This window comes from Puma concolor, chromosome A1 (genome assembly GCF_028749965.1).
Source record: "Puma concolor isolate L17-30 chromosome A1, mPumCon1.1.hap2, whole genome shotgun sequence".
In the NCBI taxonomy this organism is placed as follows: domain Eukaryota; kingdom Metazoa; phylum Chordata; class Mammalia; order Carnivora; family Felidae; genus Puma; species Puma concolor.
This window is the reverse complement of record NC_141667.1, coordinates 59,806,378-59,831,595: the sequence shown is the minus strand read 5'-3', so window position 1 is coordinate 59,831,595 and position 25,218 is coordinate 59,806,378. Positions and strand designations below refer to the sequence as shown.

Here is a 25,218-nt window from a genome sequence, read left to right as displayed (position 1 = left end):
GGCAAGTTTGCTGTCCATTCCATTAGCCTTCCCCTCCTCCAGGAACTGGAGACCCAGTGGCGATTGAAGCTAGTGAAAGGGGCTTACATTACATTTAATCTTCATTCAGTTCTAGTCTGCTTTCTCTAGAAATTTACTTTCCAGACACTTTCCAGCTAGGAACTGGAGACACAAAAATGACCAAGACAAAGCCCCCTCTGATCAGAAGGCTCATTGTCAAGTAGAGGGAGACATGTATTCAGTAGAACGAGACTATAACACCTGGAAGCCTGGGGGGTGGTGGGGTCACAGAGGATGAACCTAACCCAGCTGGGGAATAAAAGAAGGCTCCCCACAGGTTGTTCCTCAGGATAATCATCCTACCCACCCACCCCCAAAACACAACACCTTTATTTCCTATATTAACAGCTCCTAATGAGGACAGTTAAATATACCACTAGATTATGAAGCAAAGTGCACCTCAGTGGTGCAAGCACAACCTCCTTTGTTATAGGATCCACCTAAAGTGGCATATCCCAAAATGGAATTCCATGAGTTCTTTGAGGAAAAGGCTCCATAAACAAAAAGTTGGGGAAACGCTGTATGTAATACTAGCTCTCTTCCACGTGATACAAATGAGCCTATTAAAGGTTTTCACAATTCCTGTTTGAAACAATGCTGTTTAACTTCTTTTAACCCAGTAAGTTTCAAATTTATTTTAAGTCAGAACTTCCCTCCTACCCTACCCCCAAACTCCTTCCCAACCCCGGACATCCTGTGTTGCAAGAAACATATTTTAGGAAATACCAACCTAAGGTGAGGATGAAAATAAGGACCATGCAACCCAGGGACTGCCACACCCTACCCTGCTGGCACCTGGCATGATGTCAAGAGTGAGGTAGGGGATGGGATATACAGATGCTGATTAGAAGCCTACAGAGAAGGAAGCCAGCTAGCCCCCATTGCTCCTCAGGGTCCTGTGGCTGACACAGACCTCAAGCCCATTAGCCATGTATTCCCCAAGCACATTCTTGGGACTGTGGTGGAGCGTGCCAAGACCAACTGAGAAAACCACCTGCTCTGCTTACTCCTCGCCTCTTGGGGTCCCAGAGAAGGCTTTACGCTTGGGGAAAGTGCAGGGAAATCTGCTGAAGGTCTACTTCCCTTACCCCTTATACCTTCCATCTTTGCAGAGAGGAGTTGTAGCCAAGAGTTAAAGTAGCAAGAGGCAACACTTATTATGCTCCTACTGTATACAGAGCACTGAATTAACTAACAGGGATACCAAGAAGTCTAAAGTATACCCTCCGGCCACAAGGGGCATCTGGTCTACCTAAGATGAGAGGAGGGGTCATGTAGGGCCAAATCATTGGTCCAGAAGGATCTGCTCACTGCCAGAAGAGAGACAGTAAAAATCTCAGCAGTTAAAAAAAGAAGGCAAAGGGACTCAGAATAGGCTTTGGGGCAAATGGGCAGTGGAAGGGAGACTGAGGACACACTTGTTGAGGTGGTTTCCTGCCCCAGTGGAATAGCCTAGCCTGTGTCTGCAGGTGACTGAAGTGCACCTCTACCCGAGAATGGGTTGTCATGGTTTTCTCTGTCCCAGAAAATGTTGCCAGTCCCACACAAACACCTGTGTGCCTCTCTGGGTGTCTCCAGGAAGTGAGGAGGAGGAAAAGGCTTATAAAGAACACAGTGCCCTCTGTGGTCTTGAGAGGCTGGCAAAATGAGGACAGGGTCGGGGTGGGCTTGTCCCCACCACAGCAGAGAACAGACTCTGGGGCTGTGGATGTCATTCATCTCCTCCCCAGCCACCCTCAGGACCTTCCTCTGCCCTGTCCCTGCAGCCTTCTCTGCCCCTATTCCCACCCCGACCTCTGAGAGAAATTCCATGGGTGAAACTTTACTCTCTCATATCACTGTCCACCTGGCCAGGTGGAATTTAAGGGAACCCAAAGCTCAGGGGTGCATCTGCCACTGCCCTCACCCCTGCCATCCTGTCTCACTTCCCTCCACATTCCCAAAACACATCTCCGATGGCATGAGCTTTGGGGAGTTTGGACATGCAAGGACCTCCCTGGGTATTTATGACCCATTCTTCATTTCTTGGCACGATGAATTTCAAAGGGAGTGTATTCAGAGACCTAAACATTCAATTCCTTTCATATTTTCTTCTTTGAGAAAATCCAGGGTGCTTACTTATCTACAGCAGGTGCACTGTGCTGCTAAGCCATGTCCACTCCTCCAGGAAGCCTCTGGGCTTCCACAGAGTTTATCCCTGTGGTCACACATCTCTATGTTACAGTCACCTACTGATTTATAGGTCTCCCCCACTAGGCTAGGGGGAAGACAAGACCTGGTCACTGTTGTGTCCCTAGTACCCATCACAGTGTCTACCACACAAGAGGTGCTTAGTAAATTGATGGGGAATGAAAAAAACAACTAAACACAGCCCAAAGTCAGGGGCTGATGTCCTACAGTTTCAGCTGCAGCAGCCCCTTAATGGTCAGGTGAAACAGCCCAATGATGGTGCTATGACAGTGCCCAGGGAAAATCCCAGAACCTGCCCATTGTTACCACTAGGGAGACTGAAAAAGAGGTACAGCAGAAAGGATACATCAAGAGAGCAAATGCAGGGTGCCTGAGATCCATGACCTCCCAACCAGACAGGGGGCTGGTTGGACCTGACCTTCTAGTCAGGGTATCCCCCAGGTCCTCCCAGGTCCCTGAGCTTTCTACCCACCCCCACCAGGTGAGCTGTGCGACGAGGTGATTGACCACTGCGTGCCCGGGATGAACCTCTGTCAGCATGAGGCCAAGTGCATCTCCCTGGACAAAGGATTCAGGTGAGGCTTGGCTTTGTGTCCCCAGCAGCACAGGCTCCTGAGGACTCTGCCTCAAATTGGTCCCTTTCCATTCTCCTTCTCCTTCCCTCTCCCGATCTCTCTCTCTGCCTATTACTTGTACATTACCATGTGCTTCTCTGTGTCTCTGATTAGTCATAGTCTAATTCTCTGTCTCACTGTCTCTATGCACGTGCCTCTGTCTCTTTGTGATTACCTCTCTTTGTAAGTCTCTCTCTCTCTCTGTGTGTGTTGATAGATATATAGAAATAAAGATATCCCTCTTTCCTTTATACCTCTCCTTCCTACTCTCCCCACTTCTGCCCCTACCCCCGCACACCAGCAAAGCTTTCCTTTCCAGAGCTAATATGGTAGAACAATCCCACTGATGAAGCTGAGTCCGAAGGTTAGTTGGTCACCTTCCTTGTGTGCATCCTTCCCAGTGTTGTGCCCTCTGTGGCTCCAGCAAGTTTGCCAGTTTATGCATCTGTGTATGTTAGGGGGTCGGGGAGAGTGAGCACTGACTCAGTTCAGCAGCCACAGCCATTTGTGGAGCTGTCTCTGTGGTAAGCAGCAGAGCCTATAGCAGCTAGGGGATTCCAGGAACAATTCTAAGGGTGGAAAAAGAATTTGCCTCAGGAGAAGGCACCAGTTCCAGAGCCTGAGACTCAAACAACACCCCTGGGAAATCACTCCTGGGCTCTGTCCCTACTTCTTCCCTCCATTCTCCTTCATGAAAGCATGTGCCATTGCCTCTTCTAGAGAAAACCCTGAGACCCTTGAGTCCTGGGATTTTCTGATATCAGTAGGGACATCCCAGGGAGCCAAAATAGTCTCCCCTAAACACTCTCCCAAAGCTGCTTTGCACACACAGTTGCTTCCCCTCATCTCCAACAGGCTCAGTCCAACACTGAAGGGTGGGTGGAAGCTTCTAGCACCAGAGAGTTTGGGGGAGCAGGCAAAGACCAGAGCAGCTGGGGAAACCCCAGATGAGCCTTCAGCAAAGATACCTGAAGTGACTCTACAAAGTCACCCTAAAGATGAGGGATGTGGGTCTGAAGCTCGATGCCTATGCTGAGAAGTCTTTAATGAGAATCCTGACCAGGATTTCATCCAGTAGCCTCTTCAGCCTCTGAGGGATGAAGCTCATGGTCTGGGTCTAAAATGTCTCCAGGATCTGTCATCAGTTTGAGTCTGTCTAGCTTTCAGTCATAAGGCAGAGAGTTCCCAGATTCCGGGGGTTTTGAGACTATGATGCTATACTGCAAAACTTAGCACTTTATGGAAAACAAGGATTTTAGAAAGCTTGAGACATTATAATGACATCATAAAGTCACAGAATCTTAGGACTCTTAGATTCATAAATCTCTAAGACTTGAACTTGAGAACTCTTAGGATCCTAGAATCTAAGAATGATGGGTCCTAGTTGTTGTCCCTGGTGAGCCAACCCTTCAGTCCTCAAATTCTCATTGTGGTGAGTGTAGTGGGTACTATAAGAGGTTTTTGATTCCCTCCCTTTCAAGGCCCTTGACATGGACTTGGGGGCGGTGCGGGGGTGGGATTTGGCACAAAACAAATGTTTAGAAATTTCTGGAGCCCTCAACTCTGGCTCTGAGTGCTGCCGGGGTGTTGAGGAGGGGAGGGAAGAACCTGCTGAAGCAAAGAGAAGCCCTCCACATACTTTAGGAGGTGAGCTGTGACATTAACATCAAAGGATGGGTGAGATTTGAATGAGCTGAGAAAGGGAGGGAGGGCCCCACCAGTGGGAGAAGAATCTAGAGTAGGTGCAGGTGAGAGGGGGACATGAGCATGTCTTGTCTGGTGTTTTCCTTTCCTATTTTGACATCTCAAGTCTGGAGTTCATCACCAGGGAAAATGCAAGAGGCATGTTAGGGGCTCTGGTTTTGCTGAGAACAAAGGAAACTTCAGTGTTTCCATGCATGAACCGTCATTCAAATCTCCCTTATCTGCCCTGGTCCCCTCTGAGAGGGGTTAGGTGGGCTCTTAGGCAGTTGCGCTACTAGAGTATAAGTAAGGGTGAGGGATGCCTCCCAACCCCATTTTCCCACTCTCAGATTTGACTTCAACTCAGGGCTGCTCTTTAACTCTGAAGGAAGAGGCGAAGGGGGGGAGAAGAGATGCATGGAACACAAACTTGAACCCAAAGCACAGCAGGCTGCACTGACCAGCAGCATGTTTTGGGTGTGCCTACAAGGGGCAACAATAGTGACCAGGCATCTGAGCTGTGAAGAAGTGGTAGAGTATCCATAGCTGGAAAGGAGATCAGTGGCATTGTTCAAGCTCAGCGGATGCTGGCCTGACAGAGCACAGTGAGCATGAAAACTGGTCAGAAGTGGTCCAGAGTATAGGTCTGGGGTCGGGGTGTGAGGAGCTTGGGACCAGAGACATAAGCAGGGCCAGAGATCATGATCCTCTGGTACTTCTCCCTAGAAACCTCACTCTACTTGAGTTCTAGGGGAATACAGAATAGGATACAGAATAGAAAGAATATAGAATGTAGAAGGAAACCAGTCTTGCTTTCATATTCTTGAGATAATGTATGTATGCACAGTGTCTCCTAGAATCCTGAGGAGGTCTACAGGCCAGCTCAATAATGTGAATTTTGTTTTATTAAAATACATTTAGGTAAAAAAATCCCTTCTCCCAATGAAACATTTCCTAATTTTATCCCCCTCATCTCCCCTCCCCTCTCATCACCTACATCCCAAGGCAGGCTGCAGGGACAGTAACAAGAGACAGTCAGTTGGTGCAACCTTTGCCCAAGTTTGAAGATGTTTATCCTTGAAGATTTCCTTATGTATGTTTTAATGAGGCTGCAACGCAACATAACAGATAAAACTGTATAACTATCCGTGATATAAACACTGAAATCATAATATACCAAAACCGTGACAATAATGAAGAACACTCCCATGAACACTGAAAGTGACAATGACAAAAACACAGATCACGATGATTAACATGCACTGAAGACTTACTCTGTGTCAGGCACACTGGCCTATCTCCTGTAACGCTCCACAATCTTAGGCTGTAGAAACAGCGGTCTGCTTTCTGGGTAGGGGCTGAGGCACAGCGAGGTGAAGCAAGCTCCCTGTGCATGCACACACAGAAACAGCTGGGGCTGCAATCCAATCCTGACCTGACTCTGGAGACTCCCAAAGTCCTGGAACCAAGCACATCACTTGGTTACACCCCCTTGTCCAGAATCAATAGGTCATATACATAACAAAATCGTATAAGCCTTACACTTTCGAGGAAAGGTAAGGGGAGAACATTTGAGAACACCAGGGAAGGCAGGTTGTACCAGCAGACACTTCTCTTTAGCAGATGAAGAAATGTAGGGTAGATCCTTGCTTTGGGAGGGAGGTGCAGGAACCACCAGCATCACAGGGCAGCTTGTTGGGAGTGCTAATTCCCAGACCCCACCCAAACTCCCAGATCAGAAGCTGTACGTTCACAGAATGCCCAGGGGCTTTGTTTGAAAAGCAAGGGTGTGAAGAGGGCTATAGCATTGACAGTCTCCACACCTCCATTGCTCCTTCTGCACATCTGTGTCTGCGAGGAACCAGGTCTTCCCTGATTCCTCATGAAGACCTCCTCAGCCACCTTGACTCCATGCCTAACAGGCTAGATTTTACCCTGCAAGCACTGAGCGGCAATTGTTGCCTTGGAGAGGCTCATAAGGCTTGAGTTGCTCTGCAGGTACTTAGAATTCAGGAGACACAAAGACAAATGCCTACAGGGGCTAGGCTTACCACTAGCAGAGTGTATTGACCACATGCCCTGACAAAGCCTTGCCCAATCTGTTTCTTTAATTTTTTTTAATGTTTATTTATTGTTGAAAATCAGAGAGAATCAGAGCGTGAGCAGGGGAGCAGCGAGAGAGGGAGAAGGAGACACAGAATCTGAAGCAGGCTCCAGGCTCTGAGCTATCAGCAGGGAGCCCGATGCGGGGCTCCAACTCACAAACTGCGAGATCATGACCTAAGCCGAAGTTGGACACTTAACCGACTAAGCCACCCAGGTGCCCCCAATCTGTTTCTTTAAAAGACTAGGGTGGAGTGTGGGCTCTGACATGAAAGTTCACACCTTGTGGTGCAGCAGTAGATCACGTATTTCAAATTTACCCTTCAAATAAGTAAAGGTGAGGGGCGCCTGGGTGGCTCAGTCGGTTAAGCGTCTGACCTCAACTCAGGTCACAATCTCGCGGTTCATGAGTTCAAGCCCCATGTCAGGCTCTGTGCTGACAGCTCAGAGCCTGGAGCCTGCTTCGGATTCTGTGTCTCCCTCTCTCTCTGCCCCTCCCCCCACTTGTACTGTCTCTCTTTCTCTCTCTCTTTCAAAAAAAAAGTAAACATTAAAAAAAAATAAGTAAAGATGAACAGGTCAGATCTTAGCAGGTATCAGTTCTGAATGCAGGATCAGTAAGTCCTCTGATTCTAGAACTTGTCCTTCTCCAGGGATACCCCACCCCCCAAGTGTCTACCTAGCCATGAATCCACAGCACAAACTATGCTCTGCGAACCAACCCCAGCAATGCCAGGATCCACTTATGATTCCACTCTATCCACAACTGCAGGGAGAGGAGCAAGGCGGGGCAGGAGCAAGGAGAGGGGGGAGGGAGGACCATGCCTTTGTCCCGATGCTTCCCCTGTCAGTCTCCTCTGTCCCCTGTGTATTCAGAGGTCTTGCTTCCCTCTCCATCTTGGCCACCTGTCCCACCTTCCTCCTCTGCCTCTGCTGTAGTTATTATTTCTATTCTGGCCAGTAGAATTCAGTGGGTGGGCCCAGAGAGGTGCGCAGGCTCCAGCCTGCAGGAGGCAGAAGAGCCAGGAAGTGTTTGTGTCCACCTGTGCCCGTAGGTAACACAGTGCCTTCAGGTCTGTTTCTTGCTGGAACTTTGGCACAGTGTCACCCAGGCGGAGGAGCCCAGGGATGCGTGTTCCGGGCCATGCTCAGGGAGGCCCCACTTGAGGTGCACCTCTCTGGTGTGCACCTGGGCCAGCAGGGCCGGTGGGGGCAGAGAGAGGGTGCTGCAGTTCCCATCCTCTTCCCTGAGGAGCAGCACATCAGCAGCCCCACCACCCACTCCTGAAAACAGAAGTCACCACATGAAGCAAGCAAACGTCAACTTGCAGGGACCCAGAGCCCATGGATGGCCAGTGAAACCAACTGCGGGCCAGGCTTTGGAGAGTCCTCAAGAGTTGAGAGGGACTTAGGAACATGGGTAGACAGAGACGACACAGGGCCACCTAGAAGCCAGCCTGGCACATGGACAGCCTTGCTCTGCTGTGTTCCAGGTGTGAATGTCCCCCTGGCTACAGCGGGAAGCTCTGCGAGGTGGACAATGATGACTGCGTGAACCACAGGTGCCGCCACGGGGCCCAGTGCGTGGATGCAGTCAACAGCTACACATGCATCTGCCCCCAGGGCTTCAGGTATGGTGGAGGGGCCCCTCGGGAAGGGGCCTGCAGGCTGGGGACTGGTGAGCTAAGGCAGGCTCACCCATGCCCAGGTAGCCCTAGCCCTGGGCCTCCTGAGTCTCCTTGGAAGGTCAGTCCTTCCTTGTCAAAGACCAGATGTTGTCAACCCCGTGTTATAGACAGAAGAGCCATCCAGGGCACCCATGTGGGAGTTGGACTTAGGGTCCAGCTCACATAATGTCAAGCTTGGGCATGATTCCTTCTAATGGAAGATGCTACCATCTTGGAGCTCAGCTTACAGGGTAGGGGTAGCCACATGGCCACACTGGCAGGAATCTTATTTTTAGGCTGGAGAACAAAAACCTTGTGCCCTAATGGTAAAAAATGGAGGCAAATAGGAGAGCTTGGGGTTAGTCACTGGAATCACTGAAGCCAGAAGAGAAGGAGGGGATGGGAAGCACTGACCAGGGGATCAGGAGAGGTCCATGGGGTATATACAAGGAGAAACTGGGTTCCAGCCCTCACACCTACACTGCCTGGAAGGGAAGGGTGTAGGGGGCACTGGAGGGGAGGCAAGGACCAGACCTGAAGTGGCGGGGGACGGGGCGGACTGGGGACAATTCCATGTACATCAGTACTTGCTGCATGACATAAATCCAACTACGCAAATGAGCCTTGGTCATAGACTCTGAGAAGGAACCACTCTGAAAAGGCCAGTTTTTCCAAAGCCTGATTGAGACCATGTTGAGGCTTGGGAACATATAAATTCCTGAGGCCCACCCCAGAGCTACTAAATTAGAATGGGGGCAGAAAGAAGGGGCTAGAAATCTGCACTTTTTTTTAATGTTTTTAAATTGTGGTAAGATATACATAACATAAGATTTACCATCGTAACCATTTTTCCATGTACGGTTCAGAGGCATTAAGTGCACTTCCATTATTGTGCAGCCAATACCACCATCCATCTCCAGAACTTTTTTAATCTTGCAAAACTGAAACTCTGTCTCCATTAAACACTAACTCCCCATTCCCCCTCCCTATGGCCCCTGGCAGCCACCATTCTACTTTCTGACCCTATAAATTTGACCGCTCTAAGTGCCTCATAAAAGTGGAGCCACACAGTATTTGTGTTTTTGTGACTGCTTTATTTCACTCGGCATAATGTCCTCAGGGTTCATCCATGTCGTAACAGGTGTCAGAATGTCCTCCCTTTTTAAGGCTGAATAATATCCCATCGTATGCATGTGCCACATTTTGTGTATCCACTCATCTATGGATGGATGAGAATCTGGGCTTTTAACAAATTCATCCAGATGTTTCTGATGACACTGAAACTTGGGGGCCAGCACTCTCATGCAACCCTATTATTTTAAAAATGGGGAAACTGGGGCTTAGAGAAGGAAAAGGCTTGCCCCAGTTGGTGGTAGGACTGGAACAAGTCCCAGTTACCATCTTTCTTCCCTCTCTCTGCTGGTGGCTCTTTGGCCCAAATAACTATGATTGTCTCCCCACACTGTTCTTTCCTCATCCCTCCTCCGTCCCTCCTCTCCCCTCCCCACAGCGGGCTCCTCTGTGAGCACCCCCCACCCATGGTCCTGCTTCAGACCAGTCCCTGTGACCAGTATGAGTGCCAGAACGGGGCCCAGTGCATCGTGGTACAGCAGGAGCCGACCTGTCGCTGCCCCCCAGGCTTCGCCGGCCCGAGGTGCGAGAAACTCATCACTGTCAACTTTGTGGGCAAAGACTCCTACGTGGAACTAGCCTCCGCCAAGGTCCGGCCCCAGGCCAACATCTCCCTGCAGGTGCGCCCCGCCCCTATGTGCCCCCCAAGCTCCAGTTGTTCTGAGAACAGCTGTTGTTCTACAGACAACTCTTGACTGGCTTTCACTGCTAATAGCAGTCCCCACGTGCAGCCTTTTCCATTCATTTATCTAGAAAATATTCACTCAAATATTACATGTCAGACACTGTGCTAACAATGGGGATTCAGTGATGGACAAGACAGAGCCCCTTGCCCAGGGGAAGTTGACAAGCAGAGGGGCCAGTGGCAACTCTGGGTGTTGTGGGAGCACATAGGTGGGACGGAGCTCCTTCGCCCACTGAAAAGAATGGGATAGGCTCCCCAGAGGCAGTGGTAACTAAACTGAGATCTCAAGGATGAGTAGGAGTTTGCCTGGAGAAGGATAGAAGAATGAGGGGCTGGCAGAGCAGGATGAAGAGGGGATGCCATCTAGCCTGAGACATCAGCATGTACAAAGGCCCAGAGGCACAAACAAGCAGGGCCTTTCTCAGAGAATGAAAAACCACTTAGTAGGAACCAAATTCTTTTCCAGCTAACTTCTTTCAGGTTCCTTACCTGGGGACCTGAGCAAAGTTATTCCAAAATGCATTTCTGGGTGACCCAAATGCAACTGGGAAGGGTGGAGCAAGGATGGTATATGGCTGAGAAAGAGCAGGCCCTGGCCCCTAGGCTTTCTGGGGAGGAAGACCCCAGAGACACAGCTGGAGGATGCAGCCCAGTGAGTGGCCCCTGCCACATGGCACTAACTACGGCCCTGCTCTCCTTCTGCTCATGGACACTCTAGCTTTAAGCTTATGGTGAAAATACTTGTTCAACACAGATCTGTTGCATGCCTCTGCATGCCAGGCACCATTGCAGGTACTGGGGCTGCAGAAATGCACAGAAAGCTCAAACTGCCTCACCTTGTGGAGCCTCCAGTCCAGTGGGCAGGCGTCTGAGATGAGCGTTGACCCTGAACACACACACACACACACACACACACACACACACACACACACACACAAGAAGGAAGCTCTGGGTGTGTCAGCCCCTCCTGGGTCCTCCTCATTGCCCTCCTGCCTTCCTCCCTGCATCCCACCCACCCAGGGACCTGAATGTTGGGTCCCAGCTAACCAGAGCAGCACCTGTGCCCCAGACATCCAGAGGGTCCATCAGACCACCTGCTCCACATCCATTCCTTTAAGCTGCACTTGTGCTGGGCAATGGGAGTGGACAGGCTAGTCAGAGAACCCCAGCCCTGCAGCGGGGTGTGCCCTCTGGGCAGCAACTTCTGAAACCAGTGTCTCTCAGCCTTGGCAACACATTAGAATCACCTGGAGAATGCCTAAAATTGTCTTTGCCTGCCCCCTCCCCCACCTTGAGAGTCATATGTAGTTGGTTTGGGGTGAAGCCTAGACAATGATTTTTTTTTTTAATTCCCCAGATGACTCTTAACACAGCGCCTAGTTCATAGTAAACACCGAATGAAATGGTAATTGTTAGCATTTTGTTTATGATTGAGATTATACAGAGAGGCGGAGGCCTTGAGAGGGGCAAGGATTTGGGTGGGATTACATTGTATGCCGGTGAGAGAGGCCAGAGTAGAGCTTGGGGTTCCTGACACACACATACACACACACACACATGCACACTAAAATAGTGTGTGTGTTATATTTATCTTATAAGTGTATACATAAACAAAGTGGCTCACAGTGGGTGCTCATTAAATAGTTATTGAATTGAATTGCACCATCAGCATTTGCTGGAGTAGAAGTATATGCCCTCCTAGCAATTTCCAGACCAGACAAAGGAAAAAATAGGGACATGAACTCAGATCTGGGGTCCATTCAGAAGATGCCTCCCGGAAGAGGTCTCTGTGAGGGGGGGTTGGGGAGGCTAGTCCTCAGGGGAGCCCTAACCCACATGCCTCTCCAGGTGGCCACTGACAAGGACAACGGCATCCTTCTGTACAAGGGAGACAATGACCCCCTCGCGCTGGAGCTGTACCAGGGCCACGTGAGGCTCGTCTATGACAGTCTGAGCTCCCCACCAACCACAGTGTACAGGTAAGGACCACAGCCCCTCCCGCCAACGCACACGGGTCCTGCGTCTTCCCTCCTGCTTCCTGCCCTGAGAGAAGGTGCCAGGGCCACTCTGATGCCTCTTCTCCCTGCTGCCCTCCACGCACACACACTCAGAGTGGCTGGTGGGAGGGAGAGGGGCGGTGCTGGAGGAAGAGGCAGGAGATGAAGGCTGACCCCACAGGGAGATGACACCTCATTACCATAAGATAAATGGCCAGCTGGCTACCGCGCAGAGCTGTGTGTGCCAATGGGGATGAGGCTGCTTAATGAGGTGCCCTTTTCAAAATGTCATCCTCATCTTTTATTAGTTTAAGAAAGAAAACAGGGGGAGATTAGCATGCAACTCAAGGGGAAGAAATTCCAGAGCACCGAGGGAGCAGGACTATTCCTTAAGTGACTTTCAAACTGTTCTGAAGGGTGGTTTTTCCTAAACTTCAGTCTTTCCAACAATCGCCCTGATTTTTACAAAAAGCTTGTAAAAATATGGTATGTCAGCTATACTGTTACTTAGCAGGTTACCTTACATAGGCTTTAAATGTGCTCACTCTCTACCCTGAGCTTCATCTCAAGGAATATCGTCTGTGAAATCACAGATATGCTAGCTCAACGTTAGATTTGTTTCTACTTCTCAGCGGAATAAGTACTAAACACAAAAAATCATTTTAGTCATAAATATTTTGTAATAATTATAAAAATAACCATTGAGATGAGAAATGTTTGTGTTACACCTAAAAATCACATAAAACTGCCCGAGGCAGGAGAGCCATTCCTTGGAGGGAGAGCACCGTGCATGAGAAGGGCCCGCATCCCGAGGCCAGCCTTTCCCCTCTGCAAGCAGGAGCACATTGGTTAGGATTGGGGAAGAGCAGCAGTTTTCAGACTAAATCATTTATTCAATCAAAACTTTTCTATTGAACTCAAGAATATTAAATACACAGAAGCAAAACTGTCCTGCAGGGGCTTGAGAGAGCCAAGCTTCTTCCTTCACACTTCCTCTCATGAAAACCCCCAAAACAGCACCTACAAACCCAGTCGAGAACCATTGGTTTACACCAGTGGTTCTCAAAGTGTGGTGCCAGGGCGGCAGCAGCAACGCACTCAGGAACTTGTGAGATGGGCACATTTTCAGACCCCACCCCACACCTACTGACAGAAGCACTGGGGTAGGGCTCAGCCATCTGTTTCAGGGAGCTTCCAGGTGATTCTTTGCACAAGCCTGATTCTTTCCAGCTCACACAGGAAGCCTTCCTGGAGAAGGAACCATTTATGCTGGGTCTTGATGAGAGGGAGAATTTATATGAGCAGGAGAACAGGTGGGCAAACAGGCTGAGGGGACATCACCGGCAAGCCTAGGGGAAAACACAGGGGGTTCGACCAGAGCAGAGGTTCACAGCAGGGGTGGGTGGAGGGATCACTGACCAGGCTAGGACAGTTGGGTACAATAGATGCCAGGAGAAGGAGCTGTCACCAGTGGCTTCACGAGTTCCCTGGAGTCAGGGCCTCCCAACATCTGTGTTTCTGGAGCCGCTGGTCATGGGCCAAGTGGACAGAGAGCCTGGGTGCAGGGCCTGGGGCAGCCTGTCACACAGCCTGTGGTATCAGACACATCCAGGTTTGAACAAGGTATTCGACCTCTTGCCTCAGTCTCCTTCCCTGTGTACTGTGGATAATAGGACATACTTCTGCAAGAGGAGGGCAGGATGGGTGGGGGGGGGGGGCGTTTGGATATTGAGGGTTGGCAGATGAGAAAGTGCTTGGCAAATTGAGCCTTTACATGAGCATGTCAAGGACAGAAGGTGGCAGCCAGGCTTGGGGAGGGGGCTGGGCTCTGTCCAGAGCTCATCCCAGCAGAGCCTAGCTCTTCCCTCACACTGATGTTAGCTGCTGGGGGGGTGGTTTGGTAAAAGGGTGATGTTGTTGGTAAGAATGTTGGAATGCTTTTCTGCTGTCTGAACCAGGTTGTGAAATAGGAACCCAGAGAACTACTTTCCCCTATAGAACTACTCTCTCCCCTTGTCAGGGGGTCAGTCGGCTGAGGGTTAATAAGGGGGCCCTGGGGAGACCCCAGGCTCTTCCTTTTATCCACAGGAGGAACCCAGTGAAGTATGCCCATGCCCACAGGCAAAGCCTAGTGACAGACTCTTAGTGCCCTTCAGCTCACAATCCTGAAGGGCCCAAGTCTCCAGAAATCCCATTATTTAAAATGGGTTTGCTTCCAGTCTTCTGTGTGGCAGCACTGGCTTTGCCCCAGTTGTGCACTCTTTCACTCAGCAAACCTCTCCCAGGCACCTTGCATGGACCAGGTCCTGGACTAAGTGTGGGGGACCCAGAGTTAAGCAAAACACAGTCCAGGGAAGAAGGCAGGTGTGTAAACAAGCAATAGTCACATGGGCAGAATAAAATAGGTCTTGCAGAAGATACGGGTGCATGCTATGGGAGCAGACATTTCTGCTTGGAGGACTAGGGAAGGCTCCCTGGAGGAAGTGGTAACGTTGAGCTGAGGCTTCAGCTGTGGCTGACAAGCATTTCCACAGGTTGCCTTTCCGGAAGGCACTGGGCTGGGGGAGGCCCATCAGTATGCACAGAAGCCACACTGTGTGGGACTGGGGTTAATAGAGGGCACAGGATCACTGTGGTGACCCCTGGCCACCTAGGAAGGCCTCCTTAGCCTCAGGGCCAGGGTGCCAAACCAAAGGTAATAATCAGGGGAGTTGGCAGCTTGCAAAATTCTGCCCACTGAGGCCCCATGGACAGCCCCAGAGTGAGAATGAACCACCAGTGCCCCCAGCAGGGAACCACAGGTCTGGAGCAGCAGGATTCTGAGCCTCCTCTATGTGGGAGCCTGGTTTGATTCATCTGCCTAACTATAGCCACAGGGGAGTGCTGGTGCTTCAAGGTCTGACCCCAGGCTCCAGGGCAAATACACAGAAAAGCCTGTCTTTGCCCCTGCCTGCCTGCCCCAGAATGGGAACAGGCTGCACTGTTCTGTAGTTCTGAGACTTGTCAGAGGAACTTCAGGCACTATTTCCTACCAGCGAGGCCAAGGGGCCAAGTGAGGGAACCAACCTGGGGAAAGCGGACTGAGGTCTCCGTGGGAGTGTGAGGAGTGTGGTAGCCTGGGGAGCACAGGCCTTGTCCAAAGGGACAGCTGACCTCTGCCCCAGCAGATGCTGCCCCGTGGGAATGCAGATCATCAAGGAGCACTAGAAACTCAGGGTTTCCATGTGAAATAGCTCAGTGTTCAAAGGTTGGCCAAACACCACAAGAGAGCTCTCTTTGGACCATCACACATGCTCCCTGAGTCTTATTTACCATAGTCCCATCCATTGCCAAGGTCTTTGTCTCACTTGCTCCTCACCACAAGCCCTAGGGTAAGCGTCATCACTCCTGTTCTAGGGATGAGAAACATGATGATCAGGTGAAGTTTTTGGCCCTAAAGCACACAAACCAGTAAATGGCGGAGCTGAGATTCAAACCCAGGTCAGGCTCCCACCAGAACCCATATTCCCATGGGCATGAAGGCCAGAGCAAGAGAGAGTTGGGGCCATGGTGCTCCAGGAGTTGGGGAGCTGCTGCCCTGCAGTCTTTGAAGTCTCTGACTTTTAAGTCTCTGACTTCGGCTTAACTGAAATCCCAGGGACTATTTGATCCTGCGAGGCTCTATTGCCACCTAGTGGCCACAACTCAGCACCCAGGTGAGCAGGCCCAACAGCACCTGGAGGAATGGCCCACCAACCGTTCACTCCCCAGGGAAGTACGGTCCCTGGTTTAGGAGCTTGGGTTTCAGTCTGCCTCCACCACTTCCACTTTAAGTCTTTGAGCTGGACACCTTAAGTCTCCAAGCCTTAGGCCTCTTATCTCTAAAATGGCAAAAAAATTGTATGTCTCATTTAGGGGCTTGTTAGGGTTAAATGAGAGAATGCAGGTCAAGTGCTTAGCACAGAGTAGCACAGTGCATAGTCCTGTAGTACCCAACACGCTCCCATTGTTGATATTAAAAGCAGAATAGAACTCCACATGTCCTCATGCCGGTCCCACACAGAAGCCACCCAGCTAGCTCTGACACCTCCAGTGCTCTCTACCTCCCACTGGATGCTGGTTCATGTGGCCCAGTACATACTGGGAAAGACTCTCAGAGCCCCACTGAGTCTTCCCTGTAATCCCCAAATCTCTCTCCAGAGACAAATTAGGAGGCTTGGAACCACAGTGGGATCATTTCTTTTAGAGTTAACAGCAGGTGGTTTGGGTTGGAGTTTTTTGTTTTGTTTTGTTTTTTTACCCCAATCTTTTTTCTTATAGCAGCAGAGTCATTTTTCTCATTATACACTTCAAAGGCCAAGATTTAAAAGGTGGGGGGAGGCGGGGAAGTAGGTAGAAATGGAGCCATCCTGATTTGTTAGATGGCGGTGAGAAATCACAGCCTGCAGTCCCCTCCAGGGACCTACAGTGTGAAAACCATTGGCTTTAGCATCATTTCCAGGAGATCCTAGTAAAGATGTGCCAGGAAGGCAACCTGTCAACCCATGAACACCTACTGGCGTGGGTTATGGGAGGTTTAGATTTGGAATCCATACTGACTTTGAACCTCAGTTCCACCACTTCTAGCAATGTGGCCTTGGTCAAGTTACTTAGGTTCCCTCTCTGTAAAATGTGGCTCTCATGAGTGCCTTCCTCAGAGATGGTTATGAGCCAGTGGAAGCAGACAGAAACCCAAAGCCCTGGGCAGCTGGAAGGTTGAGAATCAGTAGAAGAGTTCCTTCAGGTCCAGTAACCCGCTCCCCAACTTCGTCTCTCCTGCCACACCCCGCTCCTCCAAGCCCAGGATCAGGGTGGAAGAAATCATCATTCCACCTTTGAGTGCTTGCCAGGTGTCAGGGGCCCTGTGTTGTCAATCAGAACTCAGTGAGGTCAACATCATCACCAATCCCATAGCATGTAAGTGGGCTTGCCAAGAGTCCCTCAGCTGGAGGACCCAGTGTGATATCAGATCTCTCCAACTCCTGAGCATGAACTAGCTGAAGGGTATAGCTGGAGGAAGGGGCCTGCCTTATGGAAATCAAGAGAGGCTCTCCACACAGCCAACTGGCTAGGGCACTGAGGAGCCTAGCACTTAACTGGGGGCAGGAAGGGTGGTCTCACAGTCCTCTCTGCTCCTGCGGCTCCTGCCAAACCACTGTCTCCAGGCTGGGACCCTCCATGGAGGAGCACCAGGGCCTGGACCAGCGCATGGAGTGCAGGAAGGAAAAAAGGAACGGACTTGGAGCAAGTGGCCAGGAAGGGGTTAGTGGTATGTGTTTGCTCACTGTGTCTGTGGGTGTTTATAATGGGATAGTGGCTGCCTCAGACTCCCTGAATTTTAATATTGGAAGGGAATGCCAAGACCACCCACCCAGAGCTGCAGCCTCTCTACAACTCCTCTCTAACAGGTGGCTGCCCAGCATTAGTTACACACTTCAGGAGAGGGGGAGCTCTTTCAGGACAGCATCAATTTACCAAATGGTTTAGGGATACAGCTGCATGTTCTTGCATGTATGTTTAAAAAACTGTGTTAGGGCTCAAGGTCAGAGTTTGTGGTCTCTGCACACCAGCCCTCATTCCCCCACTGACACCATCATCAACTCATCTGCAGGAACACAGGTCTCTGACTTATCCTCAGCTCACTACTTAGAGTAGCTGGAAGCTACTGAAATAGAACAGCTCCATCTTCTATGGCTTCTTGGCTCCCCATCACAAATGAGATCCTCCAATGGACTCTTAGCTATCACTCCACCCCCACTGCCCTATTTCTTGACCTGACCTGACACTACTATGTTGGTGGTTTGATTTAAAGGAAAGGCTAAGGAAATGTGGGCTCGTGATGGTACATGTCTGTACTGTTTGCCACTGGTCTCGGTGGGCGAGTAGGTGGATGGATGAGAGACAAGTCGTTGGAAGGATAGATGATGGTTGGATGATAGGTAGATGGAAGAGTAAGAAAGTTCATGATGGGTTTGGGAAGGTCTTGGGCTCCTGCGTGCCCCCCTCTACCAGCACTTTCTCCCAGAGATCAGCACAAGAGCAGGAGTCAGGAGGTTTGCAGGCAATGGTCGGTTCTTATCGTCATTAATACTCTGACACTAGTGATAATGGGTCACATTTTCTCAATAATTTACAGTGTAAATTACAAAGTCTTGAAAGGACTTTCAAGTACCTCCTCTGATTCAATCATTGCAGTAATTCTGTCAGGTTGTTCTCCCCCTTTTGTAGATGAGAAGACCGGAAACCCAGAGGGGTTCTGTTTCTGAGTGGCCACACTCGCTGAGTGGCCACACCCACTGAAAAAGGGGCTAGGACAGACTCCATGCTTTCTCCACCCCACCCCAATTTATCCTCTCTTCTCCCAAGCATTTCTCTCACCTCTTTGCTGAGATTTCTAACTCCAGGTCAGTCGGTGAAGCTGTCCCTGCCTCCCAGGTAATCGGTGCCACCTCTGGCATAGGATCCTCTTGTTGGATCCAACTTACTGGGGATTTGCCAGGGAGAACTCAAGGGGAGAGGGAGCCTCCATATTCACCACCCACATTTGAATGGTTAAGACAGAGTTCAGCGTCCTCCTCAGAGAGCCATTTTCAGGGAAGGTGTACCATATCCCCCAATACCTATCACCTGCGCTCACTTCTCTCTCCCAGGCCCAGCCGAGGATCAAGTAGTGGAAAGAGCAGAACTTTATGGAGTCAAATGTTTTGCCTGTGAATTCTGTCTCTGGAACATACTAGCTGGATGACCTCAGACAAACCCCTTAACCTCTCTGGGCCTCAGTCATCTTAGCTGTGAAATGGGATATCTGACACCACTTCATAGAATGATGGTGAGGTTCAAATAATAGCAGAGAACCATTTAGCCCTGTGCCTAGCTCTTGTGTCTCATAAGCCCTTGGTGACTGCCTGCTGGTACTGAGGGAGGCGATGGGAAACGGGCATGCATGTGGGCTTTGAGGCTAGATGCACCTCAGTGTACATCCCTAGCCTATGGCTTATTAGTTGTGGGAACTTAGGAACATTATTTAACCTCCCTGAATTTCTGTTTCCTCGTTTCTATAATTCTGTAAACACGTGAAGCAGTGTTGTGTGGTAATATTAATCCAAATATGGCGTGCATACTTCGGATGGTGCATGAGACGAATTTAGGTGGAACAAAGACACTGGTGACATTTTAACTGAGATCACTTTTTTCATACGTACTAGGAAAAATATATACATCATACTGAAATAGTCTTTTCGTGGACAGTATTCCTTCCAAGAACATTGGCCTTATTATATCCTTACTGGTGTTTAAGGGGGAAATGGAGCAACTGAAGAAAAATTTAAGGAAATAATGGTTCCAGTGGCATGCAGTAGAGCAAAAATTGAGAAGGTGGTCGGAGGATGGAGTTTGCTTACCTCTGTAAAACACTGGAAAGGAATGCAAACCAATAATGATAACCATGAACCACTTGTGCTTCATGGTTGGCCAAGTTCAAATGCTGGCCACGTTCACAGCCCAGGGCCTGGCTACAGAAAGCATAAAGCAATCCCTCTGATTCTCACCCCTTTTCTCTTGCCCAGTGTGGAGACAGTGAATGACGGACAGTTTCACAGTGTGGAGCTGGTGATGCTAAATCAGACCCTGAACTTGGTGGTGGATAAAGGAGCCCCGAAGAGCCTGGGAAAGCTCCAGAAGCAGCCGGCAGTAGGCATCAACAGCCCCCTCTACCTCGGAGGTAAGGCTTTTCTCCCCTCCCATCCCCACCACCTACACCCCCCACCTGTGCTCAGGTACCCACACCCAGGCCCACTGGCTGGGGTTCCCCTACTCTCAGCATCCACTGCCAAAACAAATGACGGAAGGCTTCCTGGAGGAAGTGACAAGTAAGCCAGACCATGGGGAGGAGGAGAGGAGAGAAGACAGGGCTCCTTCTGGGAAGCACAAGTGGTTCAGGAATGATGGTGGGAAGAGGCAAAGATGGAATGGAGAGGGAGGAAATAGAGACAGAGTCCAAGCCCCATGATCTGCAGGGGTCATGTTCCCTCTGCTCTGCCACCATGTCAGATACTGGGAGGCTCATGTGATGCATGTAGGACATGTTTGAGATTAAAGTCATACAAAGGCCAAAAAGAAGTAGCCACCTCTCTGGCAGAGCCTAGACCTGAAGTGCAGCCCAGGACCTGTAGATGTCAAAGGGTTATGTGCAAAAAAAAAAGTCACCAGAGCAGCTTGTTCAGCACAGAGATTCCCAAGACATCCCTGCCAAGGAGCCCAGGAATCTGTATTAACAGCCAGTCCAGGTGCCAGGGGTCCAGGGAAAGTCTTCAGGCAAGGGCAGTCCCAGAAGGGACACAGTTTGTCCCCCTGTGAAGACCCCCAAGTTTCCACAGATCAAGGCTGCTCACCCAAACCCCTTCTCTCCCAAACTCTAGCTCTCCAGCCTGGTGCTGTGCAGGGTAGAACAAGGGATGGGGACAGGAGGACCTGGTGGGAACAGTAGAGGAATGGGAGGCACCATCCCTTCCCTGCCTAGAGGGGTGGGCCTCCTCCATCCAACTAGTTGTGGCCCTGTGACTAGCCAGCTCGTCTTTTTTTCTAGACGAGCCCAAAATAGAGATTTTAGAAATTTTCTATATTTAAAATAGGTTGGTAACAAATTCACATTTTTAAGAGTCAAAGTGTAGGAAAAAGGACTCAAGTCTTTCTGTGGACAAGGTCCCAGGTTTTGGGTCCATTCCCTCCATCTGAACAGCAGAGGCCCAGAGCTGTGAGCACTTAACTGTGAGCACGTAGAGACCTCCTCCTTGCTCTGAGGGGAAGTCTGGGCTGGTGGGCAGGGAAGGGTCTTCAGGCGGCTGTGCTGGCGCCCCTCCCCCAGGCATCCCCACCTCTACGGGCCTCTCAGCCCTGCGCCAGGGCACGGACCGGCCGCTGGGCGGCTTCCATGGCTGCATCCACGAGGTGCGCATCAACAACGAGTTGCAAGACTTCAAGGCCCTCCCACCGCAGTCCCTGGGGGTCTCACCAGGCTGCAAGTCCTGCACCGTGTGCAAGCACGGCCTGTGTCGCTCCGTGGAGAAGGACAGCGTGGTGTGCGAGTGCCACTCGGGCTGGACCGGCCCGCTCTGCGACCAGGAGGCCCGCGACCCCTGCCTGGGCCACAGGTCAGTGTCCCGAGAGCCTAGACTCCCTGCCTGGATTCAGTCCCTCCCCCCCACCCCTTCCCCACCCAAGAAGCGGCACCGATAAAAGCTGGAGGAAGTGTGGTCAGACTGTCCACAGGTCCCGCTTAAGAGATCAGGAACTTACACAGCCAAACAGCAGGTCCCACCTAGAGACCTCAGTGTGTGAGGACCTTGCTGAGAACACCGGTCTCTGCCAAGTGACCCTTTAGAACCTGTCCAGAGCCACAGCACATACCTACATGACTCTGGGCAGATGCAGCCCCATGAGCATTTGGCTTGGCAAGTGGACTGAGGGTGAATTTCAGCCTCAACTTCTCCATCTAGGAGATGTGAATAAGACTGTCTTCTACATAGAAGCAGCAGAGGAGAGGTGATTGTAGAAAATAAGAATGATGCCAGGTATACAGCACTTAGTCCCATGCCTGGCACCATTGATGGTGTTGGTAATAGTTCCATTGCTATCAGTTAAGATAGGGGCAATTAAAATGTTCTGAGCTGTGACCTTCCGCTTGGATATGTGAGTTCTAATGCCTAGAGAACAGCAAGCCAGCCTCATGGTCACAGTTGGCAGTGGAGTTTGGGTGATGTGAGCCTCCAGCTGTGGCAGAGTAAGACAAGACTGCTGCTCAGCCGCTGGGCTAGCAGAGGACAGACCATGGGATGGAGAAGACCTAAGGTTCCACAGCTCTGGGCCTGCTGGTCAGAGCCTGGTCCCTGGCTGGGCTGGACAGAGAAAGCCTCCAGCAGCACCGTCTCTGCCCCTTCTCATTCTCTCCTCTGCCAACAGTTGCAGCCATGGGAAATGTGTAGCAACCGGGACCTCGTATGTGTGCAAGTGTGCAGAGGGCTACGGGGGGCCCACGTGTGACCACAAGAACGAATCCACCAACGCCTGCTTGGCCTTCAAGTGTCACCAGGGGCAGTGCCACATCTCAGATCGAGGGGAGCCCTACTGTCTGTGCCAGCCTGGCTTTAGTGGGGAGCACTGCGAGCAAGGTGGGTCTGTGTGCCCAGGAGGGGGAACCTGAGAAGGGTGCAGGGGTCAGAACTGGACCCCAGAGCCAGACTGAAGTTTGAATTCTGGCTGTGCCACCTGGAGGCTGCATGACCTTTGTCAGCCGCTTTCTAGAAAAGCCTCTGTTCTTTCATTTTGAAAATGGGGGCAATACCCTACATTGCTGCAGCAGTTGTCTATTGCTCTGTAACAAATTAGCTCCCCAACACAGCAGTTCAAACCCTCCTTACTCTCTTCCCCTCCCCCAGCCCCTGTAGTGCATTTAAAATTTTTTTTTAATGTTTAAGAGGGAGAGAGAAACAGAATGCAAGTGGGGGAGGGGCAGAGAGAGAGGGACACACAGAATCCGAAGCAGGCCCCAAGCCCTGAGCTTTCAGCACAGAGCCTGAGGTAGGGCTCAAACCCACAAATCGTGAGATGATGACCTGAGCCAAAGTTGGATGGTTAAACTGAGCCACCCAGGCACCCCTGTAGTGTGCTAATATTGAAGTAAACTCAAACAGGAAAATTAAGACTTGATTGTATTAGAATTCAAGTCCACCTCCCCACAGGGGGTTATTTTCCTGCGCGGAAACTGAAGTCTTCCTCCCTGCCACTGGATTCCTAGGCAGACCACCTTGTCTCTAAGGGACACTCACATTTATATCTAGTTGAAATACTATTCAACCAAAACTGATGTTTTTATAATTTTTATTAAATATTTTGAAACATGATTTACAGAAAAATTGCCAGAATATGAAGAGCTCCCACCTTCCCTTCACCAGATTGCCCAATTAACATGTTGCCACATCTGGTCTCTCGCCAACCACATTCCTACACTCATACACTCATTATCTTGTAACAATCTCATAATTTAGAAGAATTATATCAAGCTTAACAAAATTCATTAAAATGCATAAAGCCCTTTCTCACTCACAGTCTCCTCTGAGGCTCATAAGCTGTGAGGCATAGGAAGGACAGGGAAATGTATCACCATTTCCAGACAAGGAGACAGGCTCAGGGATAGTGAGGGTCTGGCTGATGGCCAAAGCCAAACTCTAAGCTCAGTATGGTCTTCCTCAGTGCCTTGCTGCAGCCCTCCTCCCAATGTCGTAGGGACAGTGCAGTCAGAAGATGAAACTCCAAGCAGACCTCACCTCCAGCAGCACTTTCCAGAGCCACACCCCTGGGCTGCAGCAGGCTGTTTGCCACGTTCTGTTCCTATAGAGCATCCACCTCTGTTTATCATTACTAATTCTGTCATCGCTGAAGTGAACAGACCGAGATGCTGCACCAGTGGGGACTGGGGCAAACCAGACACTTCCTGGTTTTCTGTGAAACCAGAAATCCCAATATTTAAGCTCCTGGGTTTTTTTTTTTTTTTTTTTTTTTCAACATTTATTTATTTTTGGGACAGAGAGAGACAGAGCATGAACGGGGGAGGGGCAGAGAGAGAGGGAGACACAGAATCGGAAACAGGCTCCAGGCTCTGAGCTGTCAGCCCAGAGCCCGACGTGGGGCTCAAACTCATGGACCGCGAGATCGTGGCCTGGCTGAAGTCGGACGCTTAACCTACTGCGCCACCCAGGCGCCCCTCCTGGGGTTTTTAATGGTGACATTTAGCTCAGTTTCTAAGTCTAGGTGACACATCAGAACTGGGGCACAGGAGTTAGCCCCCCGTCTACTACTTTGCCACATCGAGTTTGGTCTTGGAGTTCCTTGAAGGAAAGGATGGGGCTTGTTTTTGTCACCATTAGATCCTCAGGGCTTAGTCATAAATCCCGTAGAGAGCCTGGCCCAGGAAAGGCCTTCATAGTTGTGGACTCACTGGGCAGTTAACAGGTGGGAGACAGAGGGATGACTGAAGACGTTCAAATGGTCTTTACACCTCAAGTGTTTCCCAACAGCCTACCCAGGAAATGGCCCTGGCCTGTCGTCGATGCCCTGACCTTACCTTTTCTACCCTCTGCAGAGAGCCTGTGCCTGGGGGAGGTAGTCCGAGAGGTGATCCGCCGCCAGAAAGGCTATGCGTCTTGCGCCACAGCCTCCAAAGTGCCCGTGATGGAGTGTCGTGGGGGCTGTGGGCTGCAGTGCTGCCAGCCCACCCGCAGCAAGCGGCGGAAATACGTCTTCCAGTGCACAGACGGCTCCTCGTTTGTGGAAGAGGTGGAGAGACACTTGGAGTGTGGCTGCCGCGCGTGTTCCTAAGGCCCTCTGCCCCCCACCTCTCAGACTCCAGCTTCGTGGGGCTGCGACAGCCACGTGGGACCCCCCTCGAGACTCGAGGTGAAGAAGTGAGCGCTGGAGAGGAAGCAGAAGAAGAGAATATTAAGTATATTGTAAAATAAACAAAAAATAGAACTTATTTTTATTATGGAAAGTGACTATTTTCATCTTTTATTATATAAATATATCACACCGTCTGAGTATATGTACCATATAGTGAGTTATTTTTACCAAGTCTTGTGTTGTGTATTTGTCGTGTTTTTATAAACCGCTGTTAAAAATTTTAAGAAAAAAAAGACTAATAAAAATGTTTTAAAACAAAAGGATAAGAATAAAGAAGTGATAGCCTGTCCGAGGAAGAAGGAAGTTTTTAATGTGATGAAACAGTATCATGTCAGCAGAGATACCAAGACCTGCTTACTGAGCTCAGGAAAAGGAATGATAAGAGGAAGAGAAGGAAAAGATTTTTCTTTGTTTCTTCTTATCTTTAATGACTGTTTTCTCTTCCCTAAAAGCACCCAGCTTTTAAGTCCTGGTTGCCGAGGCCCATCCTTCCAGGACAAGTTTTTGCACCCCGGCCACCTCAGACTCGCAGTTGCCGCCCCCATCTGCCCCAGGCCACCAGCGGGGTCTGGGCCCTCTTCTCCCTCCAGACTGGCCCTGGCTTCCACCACAGGGCT

At 50.3% G+C, this 25,218-nt stretch overlaps 1 protein-coding gene across 1 annotated transcript in view; it reads left to right on the top strand.

Annotated features, from left to right (window-relative positions):
• Positions 1–24,890, top strand: part of SLIT3 (slit guidance ligand 3) — a 594,085-nt gene extending 569,195 nt beyond the window's left edge. The window contains exons 29-36 of the mRNA XM_025923495.2: positions 2,732–2,825; positions 8,144–8,281; positions 9,828–10,068; positions 11,982–12,112; positions 19,714–19,868; positions 21,012–21,297; positions 22,106–22,314; positions 24,285–24,890. Coding sequence (XP_025779280.1) covers positions 2,732–2,825; positions 8,144–8,281; positions 9,828–10,068; positions 11,982–12,112; positions 19,714–19,868; positions 21,012–21,297; positions 22,106–22,314; positions 24,285–24,520 — 1,490 coding nt within the window. The 3' untranslated portion in view covers positions 24,521–24,890. The remainder of the gene's footprint in view (positions 1–2,731; positions 2,826–8,143; positions 8,282–9,827; positions 10,069–11,981; positions 12,113–19,713; positions 19,869–21,011; positions 21,298–22,105; positions 22,315–24,284) is intronic.
• The last annotated feature ends 328 nt before the right edge of the window (positions 24,891–25,218 follow it).